The sequence below is a fragment of the Balaenoptera acutorostrata genome, chromosome 18, assembly GCF_949987535.1.
Source record: "Balaenoptera acutorostrata chromosome 18, mBalAcu1.1, whole genome shotgun sequence".
Lineage (NCBI taxonomy): Eukaryota > Metazoa > Chordata > Mammalia > Artiodactyla > Balaenopteridae > Balaenoptera > Balaenoptera acutorostrata.
Window position 1 is genome coordinate 74,566,529 of NC_080081.1, and position 20,104 is coordinate 74,586,632.

Here is a 20,104-nt window from a genome sequence, read left to right on the forward strand (position 1 = left end):
TGCAGGTGGGACGTGTGGATGCTCAGCCCCGCAATGGGGGGCCGCTCCCCCTGTCCATTAGCTTTGCCATCTGTCCCCCCTTCTTTCTTACACAGCCTCTCTCCCCCCCAGCACACCCCCAGGACCCAGGAGATGCTAATTCAGAGGACAGCTCAAAGCTCTGGAGGCAGTAAGATGTGGGTCTGAGCCCCGACTCCACCTTTGATTGGCTTGCCTGCCCTCCACCAGGTGACCTGGGAGAACTTAACAGAAGTCACTTGATCTGCGGTGGGCCGGCATCGTTAGTTTAAAAATTGTCCCCACGGGACTCTGATGTGTGGCCAGGGTTGGTAATGACTGAGTTCTAGTCTGCCTGGGTCCCCTTATTTCCAGAATGCAAAGTATTGCCTGCTGGATATGGTGATGTGAGAATTAAATAAAATCATTTATGTAAAGGATCTTCCCTTTGGCTGATGCCCCCAAATGTTAGTTGTTACTGTTGTTTTTTGCTTTACGAAGTAACACATCTCATTGCCATAGATAACATGGCAAATACAGAAAAGAAGAAAGCAGTGCATAATCTGGAAGATAGTCTCAGTTAATATCTCGGTACTTACACCCCATCCCCACTTAATCCTCATCGGGATCCTATCATGTAGTTTTTAATGTGACGTTCTCCCGCGGTCTTAGAACTACTGAAGCACTTCGCTGGCTGCGCCCCGTCTGGTAGCGGGTCTGCACCTAGACGGTCTCGCTCTAGGTCCTGAGCTGGTGTCGCATCCTCGCTCTCAGCCTGGGACTGCTTGCTTGGGCCTCTGCAAGGCGCGATCGCAGGTGACGGCACCGCTTCGGCCCCCCAGCCGCACGGGCTTCCCTGCCCCTCAGTGGCTTGGTGCCTGGCCCACAGGGGGCGCTGTGGCCGTGGTCAGCGGTTCCAGTTCCCTGTGGCATCCCTGCATTGGACTCTGCCCCTGGAAGCTGCTCTGCGGGGTGGGTGCGTGCCTGAGCTGGACCCCAGGGCCGCCCTCCTGGGCCTGGCGGCTGGGAGTTAGGACTGAGATGCAGAACATACCTGCCGTAGTTTACGGGACCTCAGAGGCCTCTGGCACTTCCTGCAGTTAGTTCTGTTGAATCGGTAGGAAGGGTCAGCCCGGGGGCAGGGGTCCTGGGGCTTGGCTTTCTGGGAAGGCCAAGGATGGTAGGCCTTGTGCCCCCCCATGCCAGTGGAGACCACATTACCTATTGGTTGTGGATTTCAGCCAAGCACAAAGTGTCTTCACTGGAAGCAGAGACAGGCCCAGGCGCCTTGCGGGCTTTAGGCCTCTGTCCTCGCTGGGTGGAGTGGACCTTTTCTTCCCCGTGGAGGTAGTGGTCTCTGAGACGGACCGTTAAGCCTGGTCCCACACCCCTCTTCAGGAGCCCCGTCACCCCTCGGCCCGGCCCTGACGCTCTGCTTCCTGGGCTGGGACCGGGTTTATGCTTTTCCCTAAACCTGGCCGTGTCAGCACAGGGCATCTTAACAGCTGTGAGATCTGCAAATTTTGGAGGAATTCAGTTTTATCCTCAGCATGTCCTTGCTGCCTGGGGTCAGACAAGTGTAGATTTTGAGGGACTTTAAGAGAGAATCTGGGTCCTGAAGTCACATCTCACTGGAGGCAGACAGGCTCTTGCTGCCCAGTGAGGACGTCGGGGTGTGAGCCGGGCCCTGTCACCCACCACAGACCTTCCCCGCTGTGTTGTCCCCTCCCCTCCCCCGCCCCTGCCCCTGTGCTTTTGGTTCCGTTCTGTTGTTTCCTTCCCTCCTTCCACGTGCCCACATGTTGGGTCTTCATCTGCATCAGCCGGTCCCCTCCACACCACAGTTTTTTTTTAAGTTCTTGCACCTGGTCCTCCTGACATCTGGGGGATGTGAATCTGGCTTGGAGAAGAACTTCCTTCAACACAGATTTTGTTCCTTGCCGTGAGTCTCCATCGTCACGATGGCCCAGGTCCAGACACGCTCTTTTTTTGGACCCCTTGGACCACATCTGGTTGAGATGGCTCTGTTGTGAGCTCTCCGCTCCCTTCCTTGTGAAACTTGCATGCGCTCTAGAGCCTTGGGGGCTCCTGGGGGGAGTTCCCCACGTGGCCGTAGGAGAGCTGAAGTGACTTTGCCGACTCATCTGCCCCCAACTCCGTGTGTCCCGCAGGTGAGCGCCCTAGCAAGGACCTACTTTCTTTAGCCCGGGACACGTGTGGACCACAGTGCATCATTCCCCCGCAGGAATGGCAGATTTTACTCTAGGAGGCTCCCATGTCTGGGACCGTTGTAAAGATCACTTAAAGGAAAAGAACAAGTATGGGCAATAAAATTTCAGTATTAAGACTTTCCCCAAAGGATTTATGAACTTAGTGTCTATTGCAGCTTACGTCTGACCTCTTCCCCTCCCTCCCACAAGCCATTAAGCGGACTTTTTCAGTGATGGGACTATCATTACATTTGAGAGTAAAAAAAAAACATACAATTCACACTTGCCCACCTTTATCAGACACCTTGAAAACAGCATCTTTATCTCTGCAATCTGGACCCATTGGATCATTTTGCTCCTATTGTTATATAGTGATTACTAGAATAAAACTTGGAGTTAGAAATTCTGTGGGAAAGGGGCAGATTTTCTTTGCTTTTCTGAGAGGATAACACATAAGGTAAGTGCTCTTTAATAATAAATGAATCGGGAGTAAGACAGATCTGAGGCTCTTGCTATTACAGGATTTCTGTCAAAAACTGAAATGAAAGTGTAGGTGTCAACTATTGCACAAATTCCCCCCCACATGAGAGGGTAACGTAATTTCCAGATAATCCTTTCAAAGTATTTGGTGACTGTCTGCGTAAATCCCAGCAGCAGGAAGTCCGCATGACCCTGACGTTGCCGGTGTTGGCGTGGTTAGATGGGTTTTACACGGAGAAGTTTGGTCTCACTGTTGGCTGAATGCCCACCTTAGGAGTCCAGGCATGAATGTGAGTCGTGCCGTAATGTGTACAGAATACTGCCCGACGATGCCACCCGGAGAACAGTTTTTGCATGACTCCCAAGGAGACAGAAAGGACATTTCTTTAAAATAAACCCGAACAAGGTTAGTGAGCATCTCATTTTCTCCTACCCCGGAAAGTAGAAACGGACAGAGCACTTGTATTTTCCGAATTCTCAGCGCTAGGCCTCAGCAGCTGCGTTTCTGTCCCAGTGGCTTCCAAAGAAGTTGGGTTTGCCCTTTCCCCAGACAGCAGGGAGCACCGAGGAAGTGACCAAGGTGAAACTAACGGGCCCTCCTGTGCTCCCGTCCACTGGCACCCGGAGCACTTCCCTCCGGCTCCTGTGAGGGAGGAACAGCCCAGGACCCTTCGTGAGAGACGGGGGCGCTGTGTCCCTGCTTAGAAGAAGTCAGCTGCCTCCCTGGAGTCACGGTTTGTGGTCTCAACCAAGAAGTCCCTTTCACATATGGTTGAAAGCCTGTGTCTAAAATCTGTATCTAAATTTACAGAATTCGATGCCCCGCCCCCTTTATTTTGAAGATGGTTCAGGGGCCCCCAGGGTTAGTAAGTGGGTTCTTGGAGAGGGTTTCCACCTGTGCCGGTGATACTGCCCAGGGGCATGGGGCACATGCACTGCAGCTGCGCGTCCAGGGGGGTCATTCCGGCCTAAAGTGAGGCCAGCGGGCTCTCGGGAAAGTGCCCCCAGGCTCCAGTGTGCCCCTTGCCAAGCGTCCCAGTAGGGTCACTGGCAGCTCTTGATTCTGCCCCAGACTGTAGCACACCTGAGAAAGGCGTGTGAACTATGGACCCAGCCCTTCCAAAGAGCCCAGGGCAGAGTGTGTCTGGTCTTTCAGAGGAAGGCAGGTGCCTCCTGGGCCCTGGGGTTACTTTACTCTGTGAAGCTGAGGAAAGAAAACGCTATTTAATTGCATTGTCTTTGCTTTGCACTTGGTTTTGGGGAGAGAATCCGTTTGTTATGAACCAAAAACTACATCTAGGAGAGGACGGGAGCAGGTCAGCGCTCTCTAAATGTCAGTCCCATTTACCATCCAAGTTAGAAACAATGCCAGTAATCAGGAGCTTTCACACTCTGCTGGGGCCCCTCAGGGCCCACTCCTGACCGAGCGTCAGCAACTGGCCAGTGAGTGGCCGGAAACACCCCGGGCCCCATTGCGCTTTTGCATGTCTCCTGTTCTGTCCCTGCCCTCTCAGCTCTTATCACACCCTGTGTCTGTGATTTTCCTGCCCCACTGCTGTTCCGCTAGTAAGGTCTTCTTCCCTCATTTCCTCCCACTTCCTCCCCACCTCACTGACGGTGATGTCATTTCCCCCCCGCCAACGCCAACGCCAACGCCAGACCCAGATGTGGAGCCGGCACCCTGCACCTTCTGAGCTCGTGACCCTGTTTGACACTTGGTCTCTGAGTTGTTTTCCCTCATCTTTACGTGAAGGAGATCGGATCGGATGAGTTTTATTGCCCACTCTAGCTAAAAACTTTGAGTCTTGAGAAACTTTCTCCTCTTAGCCTGGCAGAGAGGACCATCCACTGGTCCCTCTGTGGCCTGGAGCTGGCCAGTGACGTGACCCACGGGGGCCTGGCCTGAGGCTGGGAGGGGGGCGGGGCCACAAGGGTGAGGGCGGGCGGTCCAGGGTGCTAGGTGGTTGGGTGTGGACTTGGCTGGACCTGCCGTCTCCATTTAGACGGTTTTGCTTTCCAGTGACTTGCTTACAGCAGAGTTAGGTCAGTAAATACCAATGGATCATAAAGATGAATTTTTAGTAGCTAAAAGTCATGGTGATAGCTTATCTCTGCACATGCTGTTGTCTGAAAACTATCTTAGCACACGTTTATAGATTTATAGAAAAGCCGTGACGATGGTACAGAGAGTGCCCACGTGCCCCGCACCCACTTTTCTCTCTGGTTAACGTCTTACGCTAGTGTGGTGTCTTAGCTACGATTAACGACCCGATGCTGATACAGCTCAAGTCCACGCTTTATTCAGGCTGCCTTAGTTTTCCGGGCTGTCCTCCTCTGTTCCGGGATCCCATCCCCGCCTTCGTGACGTGCGGCCTCCTGGCTCCTCGGGCTCCTGCTGCTCGTGACGGTTCTCCGACCTGCCTCGTTTTTGATGACGCCTGACGACTGGTCAGGTGTTTCGCAGAGAGTCCCTCGCCTGTGATTTGTCTGATCTTTTTCTCAGGATTCGCCTGGGGTTGTGGGTTTGGGGAGGAGGCTCTCAGAGGTAGAGGCCCTTCTTATCACATCATACGGTCAACTGTAACTTGTCACTGTCGATGTCGACCGTGGCCACCTGGCCGGGGCCGTGTCTGTCAGCGTTTAAATCACTATCCTGGGATGCTGTTCATGGCGTGGGTGGCATCCTGGGACCCCCACTGGGTGTGTCCCATGTGAAAGTCGGGTGCCGGGAGCCATGTGTGCACGGGGGCCCCCTCTTGCCATGTGATCAGGAGTGCATCACATAGCACTTTGGGCCAACATTTTGGTCCAGAGAAGTGCTCCCCCGAGTAGTGACGGTTACAGGGAGCCCTAACTTGTGAGTAATTCAACACTTTTCTGCTCTGGACCTAACTCTGTGTTCAAGTGGAGACGGCGTGACCCCTGCCCTCAGAGGATCCCAGGAAGGTCTCTAGAAGGCATTGTCGTTGCTATTCAAGGCCTCTGGGTCCTAATAATTAAATTCAAATGTGGTTTGGTTTTCTTCCCCCAGCAGCCCACTTGGAATAGCGTCTTGCTTTTCCTGGCAAGTCGCACGATTATTGAGGGCAGGAACGACGTCCCTAACGTGTGCCTCACGTGCTCTTTCTGCCCGTAGAAGGCTCTCGGCTAAGAACTGAAATCAGTGTGGAGGCTCAGAGACCAGAGTCCAGTCGGCCGGCGCGTGGGCCTCCGGGTGTTTCTCCCGCTGGTCAAGCCTGAGACCGGGCAGCCGTGGGTGGGTGTTGTGACCGCGGGTCGTGGAATCGTGATGTGCGAGGCCTTAGCTGTAGACGACGACAGGGGACCACCTCGCCACCCGTGCTGCGGTGAAGGGGGTTAATGGGTGAGAGCGGGGCGGTGATGAAACACACACCCTGTTCTTTCTCTCGGCAGGTGTGAGCCGCAGGATGGGGTGCGAGGTGCTGGTGGGCATCGGGCAGCAGATGCTGCGGCGGAAGGTGGTGGACTGCAGCTGGGACGAGAGCCGGCTGTCCCGCTGCCTCAACACGTTCGACCTGGTGGCGCTGGGGGTGGGCAGCACACTGGGGGCCGGCGTCTACGTGCTGGCCGGGGCCGTGGCCCGGGAGGACGCGGGGCCCGCCATCGTCATCTCCTTCCTGGTGGCCGCGCTGGCCTCCGTGCTGGCCGGCCTCTGCTACGGCGAGTTTGGCGCCCGGGTCCCCAAGACGGGCTCGGCCTACCTCTACAGCTACGTCACCGTGGGCGAGCTCTGGGCCTTCATCACCGGCTGGAACCTCATCCTCTCCTACATCATCGGTAGGTCCCGGAGGCCCGGAGCCTGCGCCCTGCCGCCTCGGTTGTTCCCACCCCCAGCCGGGGGCCGTGCCCCGCTTGGCTCCCCAGACGCACACAGCCTAGCACCTCCCTGGCACCTGCGCCTCGCCGAACTGCCGCGCGGTTTCCCTTTTCCTCTAGTGCAAGGCGGAGGCCACCCTCGGGCATCACTGCCCTTGCTTCTTAATGATGAAGTACCTGGGCCGACCTTAGTGGGGACAAGCCAGGCCAGCAAGGAGGCCAGTCCTGTCAGCACGACAGACGCAGAATCAGTAGGGTGTTTGTATCTAGCTAAAAAGGACGTAGTCTCTTTCAGTATTTTTTCTGATTACTTGAGTACATACATCACTGATACAGAAAAATTTAGGAAATGTAGAAGAGCACAAAGAAGAAAGTAGAAATTACCCACCCTGACAGCCTGGAGAAATTAATTCTCTTATTCATTCATTCTTTCAGCGAACGTTTATCAGGTACCTCCTCTGTGCCCGGCATCTTGCTCAACATTAGACCCCGTGGAGGAACAGGCTGACCTCCGTTCACAGAGTTCAGGGATATAATGTGGTTAATACTTTTGTGAACCTAAATGTGTATTTTTCTGTCTAGTATGTCTCTATACTTGTAAAACAATATATAGTGTACATTTTTCATAGCATTAGTTATTTTTCCATAGTAATATTCTTTTTTTTTTCTTTTTATAAGTTTATTTATTTATTTTATTTTTGGCTGCGTTGGGTCTTCATTGCTGTGTGCGGGCTTCAGTAGTTGTGGCACGCAGGCTTCAGTAGTTGTGGCTCGCGGGCTCTAGAGCGCAGGCTCGGTAGTTGTGGCGCACGGGCTTAGTTGCTCCGCGGCATGTGGGATCGTCCTGGACCAGGGCTCGAACCCGTGTCCCCTGCCTTGACAGGTGGATTCTTAACCACTGTGCCACCAGGGAAGCCCCATAGTAATATGCTTGATGATGTACCATTATATAGATTTATATACAGATAATTGATTGGGTGCCTTTGTGGGGTATTTAGATTGTTTCCAGCTGTGTTGTTGTTATAAACAGTTAATTACTTAGTGTCTTTGGCATATAAAAAAGAAGCTGTGCTTTTTCCTTTAAGATGGGCTAAGCAGCAGAACGTCTGGGTCAGCGGGCCTGCGTAGTTTCAAGGCCCGTGTTGCCTGTGATCCTCCTGACGGCCAAGGGCCCCTTTTCCTCACGTCCTTGCCGACTCTGGACGTGGCGTCAGCATTAAAAACAACCAGCCAACAAACAAAAACACCAAAGACATAGTCTTTTCTGTTTGATAGGTTTCAGCGTTATTCTCTTTATGTTATTTGTATTTTGATTACAGCCAAAGCTGAGCACATCCATTTAAAAGAAACAAATGCCTGAATGTAAGAATAACTGAAGGATACGAATGGCCGGTTCGCAAACAGAAATACAAGTGGCCACTAAATGTTCCAGTTCTGTTTTAGCTCTTTGTAGTAATATCAAAAATCCGGGGCGTGGGATGAGTTGAAGCCCGTGGGCCCCGCTGGCCCCCATGCCCGCCCTCTGGGAAGCCGTGTGTGGTGCTGGGCCCCCGCCTGGGCTCCACCAGGCTCCCTGGGTGACACCCTCCCCTTCTTTCCAGCACCTGCCGAGAGCTTACTCTTCTGGGTTGGAAAATAAAATTCCTAATCACGCTTTTCTCAGTGCAGCACCAAAACTTGCAACCATACACGTCCTTACAAGCTGCAGCCTCTCGGTGGGAATGCAGCTGTTTTAAAGGGGCCATTATGTTTCCAGAGGATTTACCTGCGAATAAAACAGAACGGTGAACATGAAGCGCCTGCAGCTTCCGGCCCAGCAGGTGACGGGGTCTTGGCTGGAGTGGCATTGGCCTGTGAGACGCACCCCCGTGCTACTGCAGGCGGTTCTCGGCCTCAGCTCCTGAGCGAGGGCAGCTTTTCTATCAAATGTGGTTTTTTAAAAAGCCACTATTCAGAGGTGGGGAGGCGTAGGCTGGCAGGAAAGGCTGGGCAGCCCTGTTGGCAGCGAGCTGGCCTCTGGGGCAGGAGAGGTAGTGACCTTTTTCTTCACTGGGTTGTGGCCTTGAAGGACAGAACTCATCATAGGCTGGCTACTCGGGATGAAGAAATGTGGTTTCCTTTTTGAGTTGTTGGAAAAACACTTAGCGTGAGACCAGACGGTGAACTGGAATCCTGCAGGTCACTCTGGCCAGGTTCTGTGGAAGATCCAGCCCACGGTCACCAGCAAGGCCCCCTTCGAAGATAAAGCAACTTTTTGTGGATATTGGAACTTGAGCGCCATTTCCCGAGAAGCATTGCTGGAAAAGCAGCGACGTTATTCAGATTCAGAGAGAGAGAGCAGTCCGCTGTTCGTGGCCTTTGGGGTGCTGGACGCCGCATGCGTTTGTGTCGCCGTCGGGCAGGCCCTCGGGGCCGTGGCCCGCGCCAGGCGGTGCTGGCCCGGGCCCGGAGCAGCAGAGGCAGGGGTGAGCGGGGACTTTGCTGCCGAGGTGGAGCCAGCCCCGAGCCGCTGTCCTTAGTCCCCCGCGGCGGGAGGCAGGCCTGTCAGCCCTGCTGCTGGGCTCTTAGAGAAGGAGCTTCCTGAGGAGTGTGGCCCCTGCTCTCTGCAGCCCAGGAGTGGGTCGTGAAGCCACCTGAATGGTTCGCCCTCCGGAGTTCTTGTCGGATGAGATCAAATAAGTAGAACTCAGTGCTGTCAGAGTGCCCCTCTGTGCTCAGGGTGACATTAGTTTGTTGGACTTTTATTATAACTGAGTTACATGTATGTTCGAAACGCATGGTATGCACGTTGTATTGGTTGTGATGGAAAACGGGTTTCTTGCCAGGCTCCACTGCTCGCGTCTCTGCAAACACTAACTGGCCCTCACTTCCGAGTCAGCACGTCCCAGGGTCCGGTGGCCACCGCTGGACCCCCCTGCGCCGGCTGCGATCCCTGCGTGAGTGCCGCCGGTGCCGAGCTTGGTGACAGGTGCTCCGTTAACTGTTTCCCTTCAGTTTCGTCTGACGGTGTGTTTCGTGGCAGGTACTTCGAGCGTAGCCAGAGCCTGGAGCGCAACGTTTGACGAGCTGATTGGCAAACCCATCGGGGAGTTCTCGCGGACGCACATGGCCCTGAATGCGCCCGGGGTGCTGGCCGAAAACCCGGACATATTTGCCGTGATCATAATTCTCATCTTAACAGGTAAAGCCACACACCGGAAGGCACTGGGTTGGAGCGAGGGGTCCAAGGTGTAGAACAGGCTCCCATTAAGTTGGTTTCTTCCTTTTCTCTTTCTCCCATCCCCCCATTTTCTTCCTCTCCTTTTTGTAATTGATACAGACATCTTTTTTGTGGCTTCTTAGAGATTCACGTAGGATTGACCTATTGAATCGGTCGAGTTACGTGTCATTTAATTTAAAGAGAATCTCAGGTGTTTGCATAACTGCCTGTGGAATAAGATTGTATTAATGCTGCAGGCTTTTTTTTTTTTTTTTTTTTTTTTTTTTTTTTTTTATTTATTTATTTATTTATTTTTGGCTGTGTTGGGTCTTCGGTTCGTGCGAGGGCTTTCTCTGGTTACGGCAAGTGGGGGCCACTCTTCATCGCGGTGCGGGGACCGCTCTTCATCGCGGTGCGCGGGCCTTTCACTATCGCGGCCCCTCCCGTTGCGGGGCACAGGCTCCAGACGCGCAGGCTCAGTAGTTGTGGCTCACGGGCCCAGCTGCTCCGCGGCATGTGGGATCTTCCCAGACCAGGGCTCGAACCCGTGTCCCCTGCATCAGCAGGCAGATTCTCAACCACTGCGCCACCAGGGAAGCCCCAATGCTGCAGGCTTTTTGATACAGAAATACAAATTCTTTGGAGTCAGCGGATGACTACTTGGAAAAGGAAAGCATTTGGCATTTGTCAGCCAGGGCGATGTGGAGGAATGAGGGCCTCAGTGTTGGCGAAGGCTCGGGTGGTTTACACCCAACGGCCGGCAAAACACCCTTTAAATAAACAAGCTTCACCATGAAGTTGCTGGTACGGAATTTTAAAGTCGCAGGCATGGCTTGGACACAGCTGATGGCAGCTTCTTAGTGGCATTTACCCGAGTCTCAGCCACTAGGATGGGAGTTTTGTTTATATAAACATTAAGCTGAAATGCAGATAAATTCTCCTTTGAGGTTAGAAAATCTTGGATGGGTTTTAAAAACAACGTGCCTTATTTTACACACCACATAATTGAAATCATTCCGCACAGGCCAGTGTCAGCAGTATTTCTGGTCCAGCTGGCAGGAACATGTATCAGAAATTAAGTCTGCACGAGTGAGATTTTCATAAACACGAGAGGGAGGGACGCTGAAGAACAAACACGGCGGAGAAGTGTTCCCTGTGATGAATAGCTCAATTCTGTCCTAATGCCTGTTTTTCAGAACTCAGTCTATTACGTAGAGCGTCTTTTGTTTTAAAACGTATAAGAGACCTACGCGGCAGGGCAGTAGTTTCCAATCAGGTCGGTGGTCACGTGTCACCAGGCACCTTCCCTGCCTCTTTTCTTGCCCAGCCGAGAGTTCACTACAGAAGCGTGTGCCCTGCGGCAGTGGTGTCATGTGGCCCCCGTGGGTTTCTATCATTCGGTGTCTTTTTTATCCTGAGTTTACAAGCTGGCACTAGTCTAGCTTATACATTGTTCTTCGTGCGCTGAGTCCAAGGAGGACCCGTACGTGGCAGGGGTCCCACAGCCCAGGTGGCTGTCACCGCTAGCACCCCTAGCAGTGAGTGCATGACTCCTCTTCTGGAGAACTCTCCCTCTCCCGAGAAACTGAACAAAGTGTCTCTTGGAGGAAATGAAATCCTGCTCCCGGGTGGCTCTGGGGGATGGAGGCTCAGGAAGAGGGAGGGCTCTCTTCCTCCTGGGGGAGGGAGGGCCTTGCTCTCGGGGGCCGTGGGCTGACACGTCACTGCCTCTGCTGTTCCCGGTGCCCCTGGCCTGGCGTCTCAGGTCCAGAGGGGATCTGGAAGGCCAGCCTTGATGGCTTTGTTCAGCACACCCTCAGACCTTGGTTATTTTGATCCCTGCCTCTAGAATGAGAATTAATTCAGCCCCATTCCTCTTCGGAGGTCTGACGCTGCTTGGATTCTTTTTAAGTCACCCTCTCGTCCCCGTCCCCATCCCAGAAGGACTTGCCTGGTACGAGGTTAACACTGAGAGAGAGTTTCTGTTTATGTGCTTTTACAGGACTTTTAACTCTGGGTGTGAAAGAGTCAGCCATGGTCAACAAAATATTCACGTGTATCAACGTTCTGGTCCTGGGCTTCATCATGGTGTCGGGATTTGTGAAAGGATCAATTAAAAACTGGCAGCTCACGGAGGAGGATTTCCAGAACACGTCTAGTCGCCTCTGCCTGAACAAGTGAGTGTTGCTCTGTCTGTGGGTGCGTGACAGTCATGAGGTTGGTGATGCCGTCGGCTAGGACAATGCGAGTCTTTTTTTTTAAGTGTGATTTGAACTAGAATGTTTGTTATTATTTAATTGGTTTTTTTGCAGTCAAGTAGCTGAGGGTGTTTTATCTGTTTGAAGTTTGGGTTAAGTTTTCTTTCCTTGTACTTGACTGCACACTGTATGACTAAGGAAGACGTTGGGGAAACAGTATCTTCATGCTAATTCCAAAATTGTGCATGGTTGAGGATCATTGCCAGACTCACTCAGGAATCCCTTTTCCCTCATACTCTGTTTCATGACCAAGCTCTGAATTTTGTTTTCAGAAAAGATTTTCTCTGCAGCACCATGGTGATAACCACTTTATTTTGAAATGCCTTCCTATTTAATAACCTAGAACAAAGAAGAAATATGTGGAACTTTTATCACAGGCTTTTATCAGAGGTTTTCAGAATTACTGAAGTATCAGAATGTGATTATAATAATCTCTTTCACTCGCACTCAGCTTGTGCTGCACCAGCCCTGAGAGACCATGGCCCCGTCTCCCTTCCGTATCTGGGGCTCAGGACACCCAGGGCTGGAGGCAGGTGCCTGGCCAGCTCCCCACCCCGTGCCTTTGCAGGCCTCTAGGTGCACCCTTACCGAGAGGCTCATCTTATCCAGGAAAGAGAAGCCAAACATCGAAACGGGCCTTTCTGATCTTTTTTGTCAGATTTTTGGGTAAATTTTAGGGTCCTAGGATGGAGAATGGGGAGTTTTCATTTTGTATACAATTCTGTTTTAATTATGGCTAAAGGTTAAACTGCTCTGATGAAGAGACCTTCCTAAAAGGGCAGTGGCTTTAAAATGATGTCTCAGGTCCTGGAATGAACAGTCGGGGGGGCTGGCCCGCGAGACCACACGCTGGCTTTCAAGGACCCGATCTCCCGCCTGGCTGTCCCGTCATCCTTGAGGACGCCGTCCTTGTGCGCCTGGTTGCATCTGGGCTGTGGGCACAGGCATGACCCAGCTCTCCCCCGAGGGGACAGAGCGTGAGGACAGTGCACTCAGATCCGGAAGACCTGTCCCCACCCGCACGGGCACCCGCGCTGTTCGCTTGGCGCACGGGAGGCAGGGGCGGCTTAAGACATGCTTTTCTCCACCGAAACAGTTCACCCTTTCTAACCGCGGCATCTCTGGAAATGCTTGTTTTCAGACATGAGCCGCTGGTAAACGTGCAGGACTTTGCGTTTTGGTCCCAGGCGGGGGGTGGGGGGGACCGCTGCGCCTGGCGGGCAGCTGAGCCATGCTCTGAGGGTCCCGGAGGAGAGGCTGCGGTCGCCGGTTCCTCCCCTTCCTGATGGGCACCCTGCCTTGCGGTCCCTGCCCCGCACAAATCAGTATTTAGCCGGGGCGTCTGGAAAGGGCTTGGTGGCCCCTTGCAGCCCTGGCCGTGCAAAGCAGGGAGGCCCGTCGCCCAGGAGTGTGGTGGCTGTGACAGCCGTCCCAGGACCGTTCACCACGGGTGGGGGGCCCGGCCGCGGGGGGACGGTCGGGTTGGCTCCTGTTGGGGACCACGGAGCGGGCGCTGGCCTCTTGACTGTGGCTCTCTCTTCCAGTGACACAGAGGAGGGGAGACCTGGTGTCGGGGGCTTCATGCCCTTCGGGGTCTCCGGTATCCTGTCGGGGGCAGCTACCTGCTTCTACGCGTTCGTGGGCTTCGACTGCATCGCCACCACAGGTACGCCGCCACCCTCGGCCCACCTGGGCCCGCCTGGCCAGGTCGCTGCTTCCCTTCCCGGGCGCACGTGCGCGTGCCCGTTGCCGCGCTCTCCCTCCTGAGCACCGTGTGCGCTTGGACCTTCCTGCTAATGTTCCGCTTCATCACTCCCCGAGTGGCAGGCCTGACGGGAAGCGGCATCCTGAACGAGACCGCCGGTCCCCCGCGGGCTGGGAGGATGGCGTCGTACACAGCTGCAGCTGCTTGCAGACCTGTGCGCTCCGGGAGAAACAGGGCCGCTCAAAACACCGTCGTCCCAGTGACTGACCGGGCCGGGCTCCCGGGCCTCCCGCGTGTTCTCTGCTAAAGGCAGCGAGTCTTCCTTGCCGACCGTCAGTGTAAAGGCCGAGAACACTGTCCCTGGGCTTGTGGGTGTCGTGGTCTGTGGTGCTGGGGGAAGGTCCTGGCCCCCACAGGGCCACGTGCCACGGGGTGGTCCCGAGCCCCGCGGCTGACCCCTTGCTCCTTCCAGGGGAGGAGGTCAAGAACCCCCAGAAGGCCATCCCCGTGGGCATCGTCGCGTCCCTCCTGATCTGCTTCGTCGCCTACTTCGGGGTGTCGGCCGCCCTCACGCTCATGATGCCGTACTTCTGCCTGGACAAGGACAGCCCCCTGCCAGACGCCTTCAAGTACGTGGGCTGGGAGGGCGCCAAGTACGCAGTGGCCATCGGCTCCCTCTGTGCCCTTTCCACCAGGTGAGGAAGCGGAAATCTCGGGAATCGGGCTTGCTGTGACTATTCCTCTCGTCCCTTGAAATAGAGCCAAACCCCAGCCCTGATCGTGTGGCTTCTCCCCTCGTGCTGCTGTCGGTCACCCCAAGGGCTGTTTGTGTCACTGACGTTTCACCTCGAAGAACCCGAGGCCCACATTGTAGCACTGTCTACTCAGCAAGGTCCTGGTTCTCTGTCCCCACCTGTGGCCACTGGACCAGGCCGCCTTTGTGAACACTGTCTTTTCACCCTTAGTTCGGCCGTAAAGCAGAGGCTACCTTGAAAAGGGGAGCACGTGCCTTTTAATGGCAAACACTTTGCTCTGATGTTTTCTGCTAGCCTGGACACACAGGAAATATTTGCTAAAAACTGACCACAGAGAAATCCTCATGAATGCAGCGATGCTTTTATTTTCTGTTTGATTCAGCTAGAAATAATCACGGGAATAAATACAAAATTTCTCTTCCATAAAACTATGTCTAGCTGCCACGCTAGTTTACGTTACACGTCTCGTGTTCCTGTTAGACTTTGCAGTAAGTGCTTTTCCGGGGGTTGGTGTGTTGAGTCCCTGTCTTTTAGGTGCGGGCTTCACAGTTTGGAGACAGCTCCCTCTCCTCGGTGGTAAACATGCATGGTGCGTTACGGTGCCTTTATTCCCATGAGATATTTTACAGATGCATTTTGCTTTTCCTCCCATCTAGCCTTTTAGGGTCCATGTTTCCCATGCCTCGAGTTATCTATGCCATGGCTGAAGATGGGCTGCTGTTTAAATTTTTGGCCCAGATCAACAATAGGACCAAAACACCAATAATCGCCACGTTAACCTCAGGTGCCATTGCTGGTAAGAACTGGAATTTCACATGCCAGTATTGTAACAGTGGAGTTATTATTCCCTAGGGAAATATCTTGAATTGTGCTGGTCTGAGAGAAGTTGTAACCGGCCTTTTTTAACTTTGGGTTTTTACTCTTGTGCCTGGTTTATTGCAAGGTAACTAAGTGCCTTTTTGACAGAAGGCAGAAGCCAGTTTTACCGAGGATGTGATGGAATTCTCAAACAATTTGAATTTTTAAGTAGTTATCGTTTCATTGGACAGAGCTTAGAATACACGCTGTTCCCTCAAAGCCCGGTGTCTTTCCCCTTTTCTGGATGTCCCTGAGCAGACCTTGGTGGGATGACATTTTACACGGTACAAGCCAAGTGACTTTTCGTTGGTACTGGAAATTCACCATCCGTGTCTCTTAGCTTGTGAATTCTCTGGGAAGTGAGAATCCCTTCCGATCGATGCTTTATAAAACGTGTCACCTGTTCCGCAGGGGACATTGAGGGTGTGGCTGGTGAAGCCGTTGGCCCTGAGTTTATCAACAATGGCAGGTCCAGAGGAGGCCGACCTGACCGCATAGCGGGTCCCTCGCCAAGAGGACGGTTCGGAGAGATGAGAGCCGGGGGCTAGAGAACCCTCGGAGCTCTGTGTGCCATGAAAGCCGTGGCAGCCCCGCGAGGAGACTGTGCTTTTTTTTTATGTTTCCTCCTCGAATTGCGTTTCGTAGCCCAGGAGGCAGGTGCACACAGATGAGAAGCGGAGGCTGAGAGGTAAAGTGTGGATGCTCTCGCCCGGTGAGTGCAGAGCTTGCCTCTTGGTTCCTGGTTTGTTTTGGGGCCAAAGTAGCTGGTTCCTTCCAGCCCATGAGTAGAGCAGTGGGTCTTCTTGGTAAATGATGACACATGATACCAGTCACAGCTGTATCACAGGAACTTGTCAAATAGCCTTGGGTGGGGCGTAGGACCATCTTAACGAGTGAACTGTTGTTCAGTAGCATTTACGCCCTTAGCGAAGTGTGCTTGTAGTCTTGTGGATTAATATTATATAATGAAGGGAAGCCAGTTTTTCTTACTTTACACCTCTGTTATGTGAGTCTGCATTCCTGAGGGGGATTGCAGTGGGGAGATGAAGGGGCGCCATGTGCCAGAATGTGACCAGTATGTTTAAGGGATTAAGGAATTGGAAATCGTGTTTTTGCAGTATTTACTTGTAATCTGATTGTATTGAAGACTGACCTTAATTTCCTTCCTCTGCTTATTAAGGGACATTAAACTATAATCTTTAAAGTGACTGTAGAGTACTCACATCGCCAAACCAAGGGTTTGCTCTTTCTTTTCGTTTGGCAGGGGTGGTAAATAAGTATTTAGTTTTCTAAAATCACCTCACATGGAAGAAGTTTGGCTCGAGTTCCTCTGAGTGGGAACGTAGGCATTTTTAGCATACACAGGGGAATCCTCTTCTAATTATCCAGAAGGGCCTCACTGCTCTTTAATTCTGTTTTTTAGCCTCAATTTGAATTTGTTTTAGTTGCAGTGGTCTGTGTGGGCTTGAGAAATATTTGTGGAAAAGTTAACGGCTTAGTGTTTATGTTTCAACTTGTGTTGATTGTGTGTGATTTGAAAATATCCCAAAGTAGATCCAGCCAAGTTATTTTTTAAATGGGAAACTTGACACATATACCCACATAAATAGACATTCATACTCTCATAAAAATCTACACAAGATTTTCAAAGAAGCATGCATGTTCTGTTTTGCTTGAAGTGGGGTCATGGCAAAGGGACTGTATTGTCTGGGAACAACACTGCTTTCCATGCCCACCTTCTGGGTTAGGATCCTCTGTTGAGGGCAGTGGACTTGCCCCCAGCCGCCTCCTCATCACTGTTGCCTGCTGATGCAAGTATCGGGTGATATGCTTGGGGAAGCCAGTGGCTGTCTGGTCTGCCTTGTTCAATGGCACATGCCTAGCACCCAGTGACTGGCATGCTCACGAGTGCCATTGGATGAGGGATGAGGGATGGATGGATGGATGATGGATGGATGGATGGATGATGGATGGATGGATGGATGGATGGATGATAGATGGGGCGATGATGGATGGATGATGGATGGATGGATGGGTGGTGTATGGGTGGATGATGGATGGATGGATGGATGATGGATGGGTAGATGATGGATGATGGATGGATGGGTGGATGATGGGTGGATGGGTGGTGTATGGGTGGAGGATGGATGGATGGATGGATGATGGATGGATGGATGATGGATGGATGGATGATGGATGGGTAGATGATGGATGATGGGTGGATGGGTGGTGTATGGGTGGAGGATGGATGGATGGATGATGGATGGATGGATGATAGATGGGGTGATGATGGATGATGGATGGATGATGGATGGGTAGATGATGGATGGATGGATGGGTGGATGATGGGTGGGTGGATGGGTGGTGTATGGGTGGAGGATGGATGGATGGATGGATGATGGATGGATGGATGGATGATAGATGGGGTGATGATGGATGGATGATGGATGGATGGATGGATGATGGTGGATGGGTAGATGATAGATGATGGATGGATGGATGGATGATGGATGGGTAGATAACGGATGATGGATGGATGGATGGGTGGATGGGTGGTGTATGGGTGGAGGATGGATGATGGATGGATGGATGATAGATGGGGCGATGATGGATGGATGATGGATGGGTGGTGTATGGGTGGATGATGGAGGGATGGATGATGGGTGGGTAGTTGGATGGATGATGGGTGGGTGGGTGATGGATAGATGGATGATGGGTGGGTGGATGATGGGTAGACGATGGATGGATGGATGGTGGATGGGTGGTGTATGGGGGGATGGATAGATATACATGTCTGTCTATGCGTCTGCATGGTGTAGGGGAAGACACATTGGGCTCAGAGCCATAAGAAACTAGCTCAGAGCCTGACTCTTCCACTTAATAGCTGTATGACCTCAGGTAAGTCTCTCAACATGTCTGAACTTCACTTTCTCCATTTGTAGTGTAGGGATGGCTGGCAAAATTGCCATGAGGGTCAAAAAGGATCATGTTGATAAAAGTACTCTCCATATATATGTAATTCAGACAGTAATTATTATTACTGTCTGTTGAGAGCTGTGTATATGGTTACTCCTGAGCTCTTCTCCCCTTTAAGCAAAGTCACCGTGTTTTTCCATGGAGAGGGCCGGGGAGGGCGAGGGGGAAAGGAGAAGCAGCACCCCTCACACAGCCTGGGTCGCAGCTGGGTTGTGGTTCTGGCTGGCTGTGGAGGGCCATGCTCGGTCCTGACGTTCGTTTCCTCCCCAGGCGTGATGGCCTTCCTCTTCGACCTGAAGGACTTGGTGGACCTCATGTCCATTGGCACTCTCCTGGCCTACTCTTTGGTGGCCGCCTGTGTGTTGGTCTTACGGTAGGTATGGCTTTCTGGGTTCCAGGACAGAGGCACCCTGCCAGCCTTCTTTTTAGCAGTTTGTGTCAATGGTTTATACAGTGTAAACTTCAGGCTGCGGACAGCTCCTTTGGGACCCGCCTGGGAGAGGGTGGGGTCTGGTGGTTGAAAGCCTGGCTACAGAGAATATCCCTGAAGAGTCCGGGGTGGCCCCACCTGTCTCTCTCATGGGCCCTGATTTTTCTGGCTAGATGTTGGGAGGGTAGAGACAGGTTATCAACCCGACTGTTGGGCCTGGATCCTTGGATCAGAATTTTTGAAGGCTTAGGGTAACGATTTCAATTTGGTCCAGGTTCTGGGACAGAGAGGACTGGGGTCAGGCCCTGGTGGGAATTGGGAGAATCCAAGACCTGTGAAACGTGGGTCAGTGTGATGCTTCCGTGGCAGCAGTGCACCGGCCCCGGAGGAGTGAGCGCCGTTACAGGTCCCGGAGTAGCCAACTGTGTTCAGGAAGACTCTCCAGGTTCTGGCTTGGAGTCCTGTCTGGACCGGGCCAGCCCCGTGGAGGGCCCTAGTAAAGCAGTTCTGGGCCGAGGCTTGGTGCCCTGGGGTCCTCCGCTGCCACGGTGCCCCTCTTTTCAAGCACACCCCTGCTCCAGTTTTCCTTTGCTCTGGGAGACAGGGCTCTGCTTCCTCACTCCCAGGAACGACCCCAGGCAGGGCACGTGATGAGAACAGGTACTCGTGGAGATGCTCAGTGTGGTCACCTGGGGAGAGCCCCCGACTTTCTCAGGGGTTTATACTTGCCAGGCCATTGATTCCATCTCTAACGTGCTCTACAGCTAATTACCTAGCTTGAGCCTCAGTAGTGGCTCTGGAGAGTCAGCTAGAGCTAGTTTGCTAGTTTCCGACCACTTCTTCCTTCCCAAGAGCTCAGTGCTAAAATCTTCTCTGAGTTCCACCCCACTGTCTTAACTGACCGAATGGTATTGTATGAGTGAGTCAGTGAAAAAAGTGGTTAAATATCTTTATATTCGCTCTTAGATTAGATGCAGAATAATTCAGAGCACTCCGTTTTTCAAAGCTGGTGGGAAAGATTCGACCTTTGTTCATTTTGGCTGGGAAGATAAGGAGCCTCATTTAAAATGAGTGTTTCACTTGCAGGTGGCTTGTGTCTTGGAAATCAATGCCACAGGCTTGGTCCTTCACCCAGCTCTATAGAGTTATTTATTCCAAGGCACTTGGAGTTTTAAAATAAATTGATCCAATTAAGTCTTGCAAACAGGATTTCTCAAATTCATCAGACTGCAGACACATTTCTCTGGCTCTCTGCACCAGATAGGGTCCTAATATAATTGCTTTCTATTTCTGTCTGTACTGTTAGCTCCCTACAGCCATAGTTTTGTTGGAAGTGGCCTAATACCTTAAGCATCCAAGGGCCAGTGCTACTTTTCAGAGCAAGAGAAACTCTCGGGAC

At 52.5% G+C, this 20,104-nt stretch overlaps 1 protein-coding gene across 3 annotated transcripts in view; it reads left to right on the plus strand.

Moving 5' to 3' along the window:
• The window catches only part of SLC7A1 (solute carrier family 7 member 1), a 69,329-nt gene that overhangs the window by 41,615 nt on the left and 7,610 nt on the right, over positions 1–20,104 (plus strand). For all 3 annotated transcript variants that reach the window (XR_009005943.1, XM_057533089.1, XM_057533090.1), the window contains 7 exons: positions 6,102–6,485; positions 9,547–9,705; positions 11,726–11,900; positions 13,526–13,647; positions 14,159–14,381; positions 15,098–15,237; positions 18,546–18,648. Coding sequence is in view for 2 of the 3 variants with exons in the window: in XM_057533089.1 (XP_057389072.1) it covers positions 6,116–6,485; positions 9,547–9,705; positions 11,726–11,900; positions 13,526–13,647; positions 14,159–14,381; positions 15,098–15,237; positions 18,546–18,648 (1,292 nt within the window). In the remaining variant the exon portion in view is untranslated. The remainder of the gene's footprint in view (positions 1–6,101; positions 6,486–9,546; positions 9,706–11,725; positions 11,901–13,525; positions 13,648–14,158; positions 14,382–15,097; positions 15,238–18,545; positions 18,649–20,104) is intronic.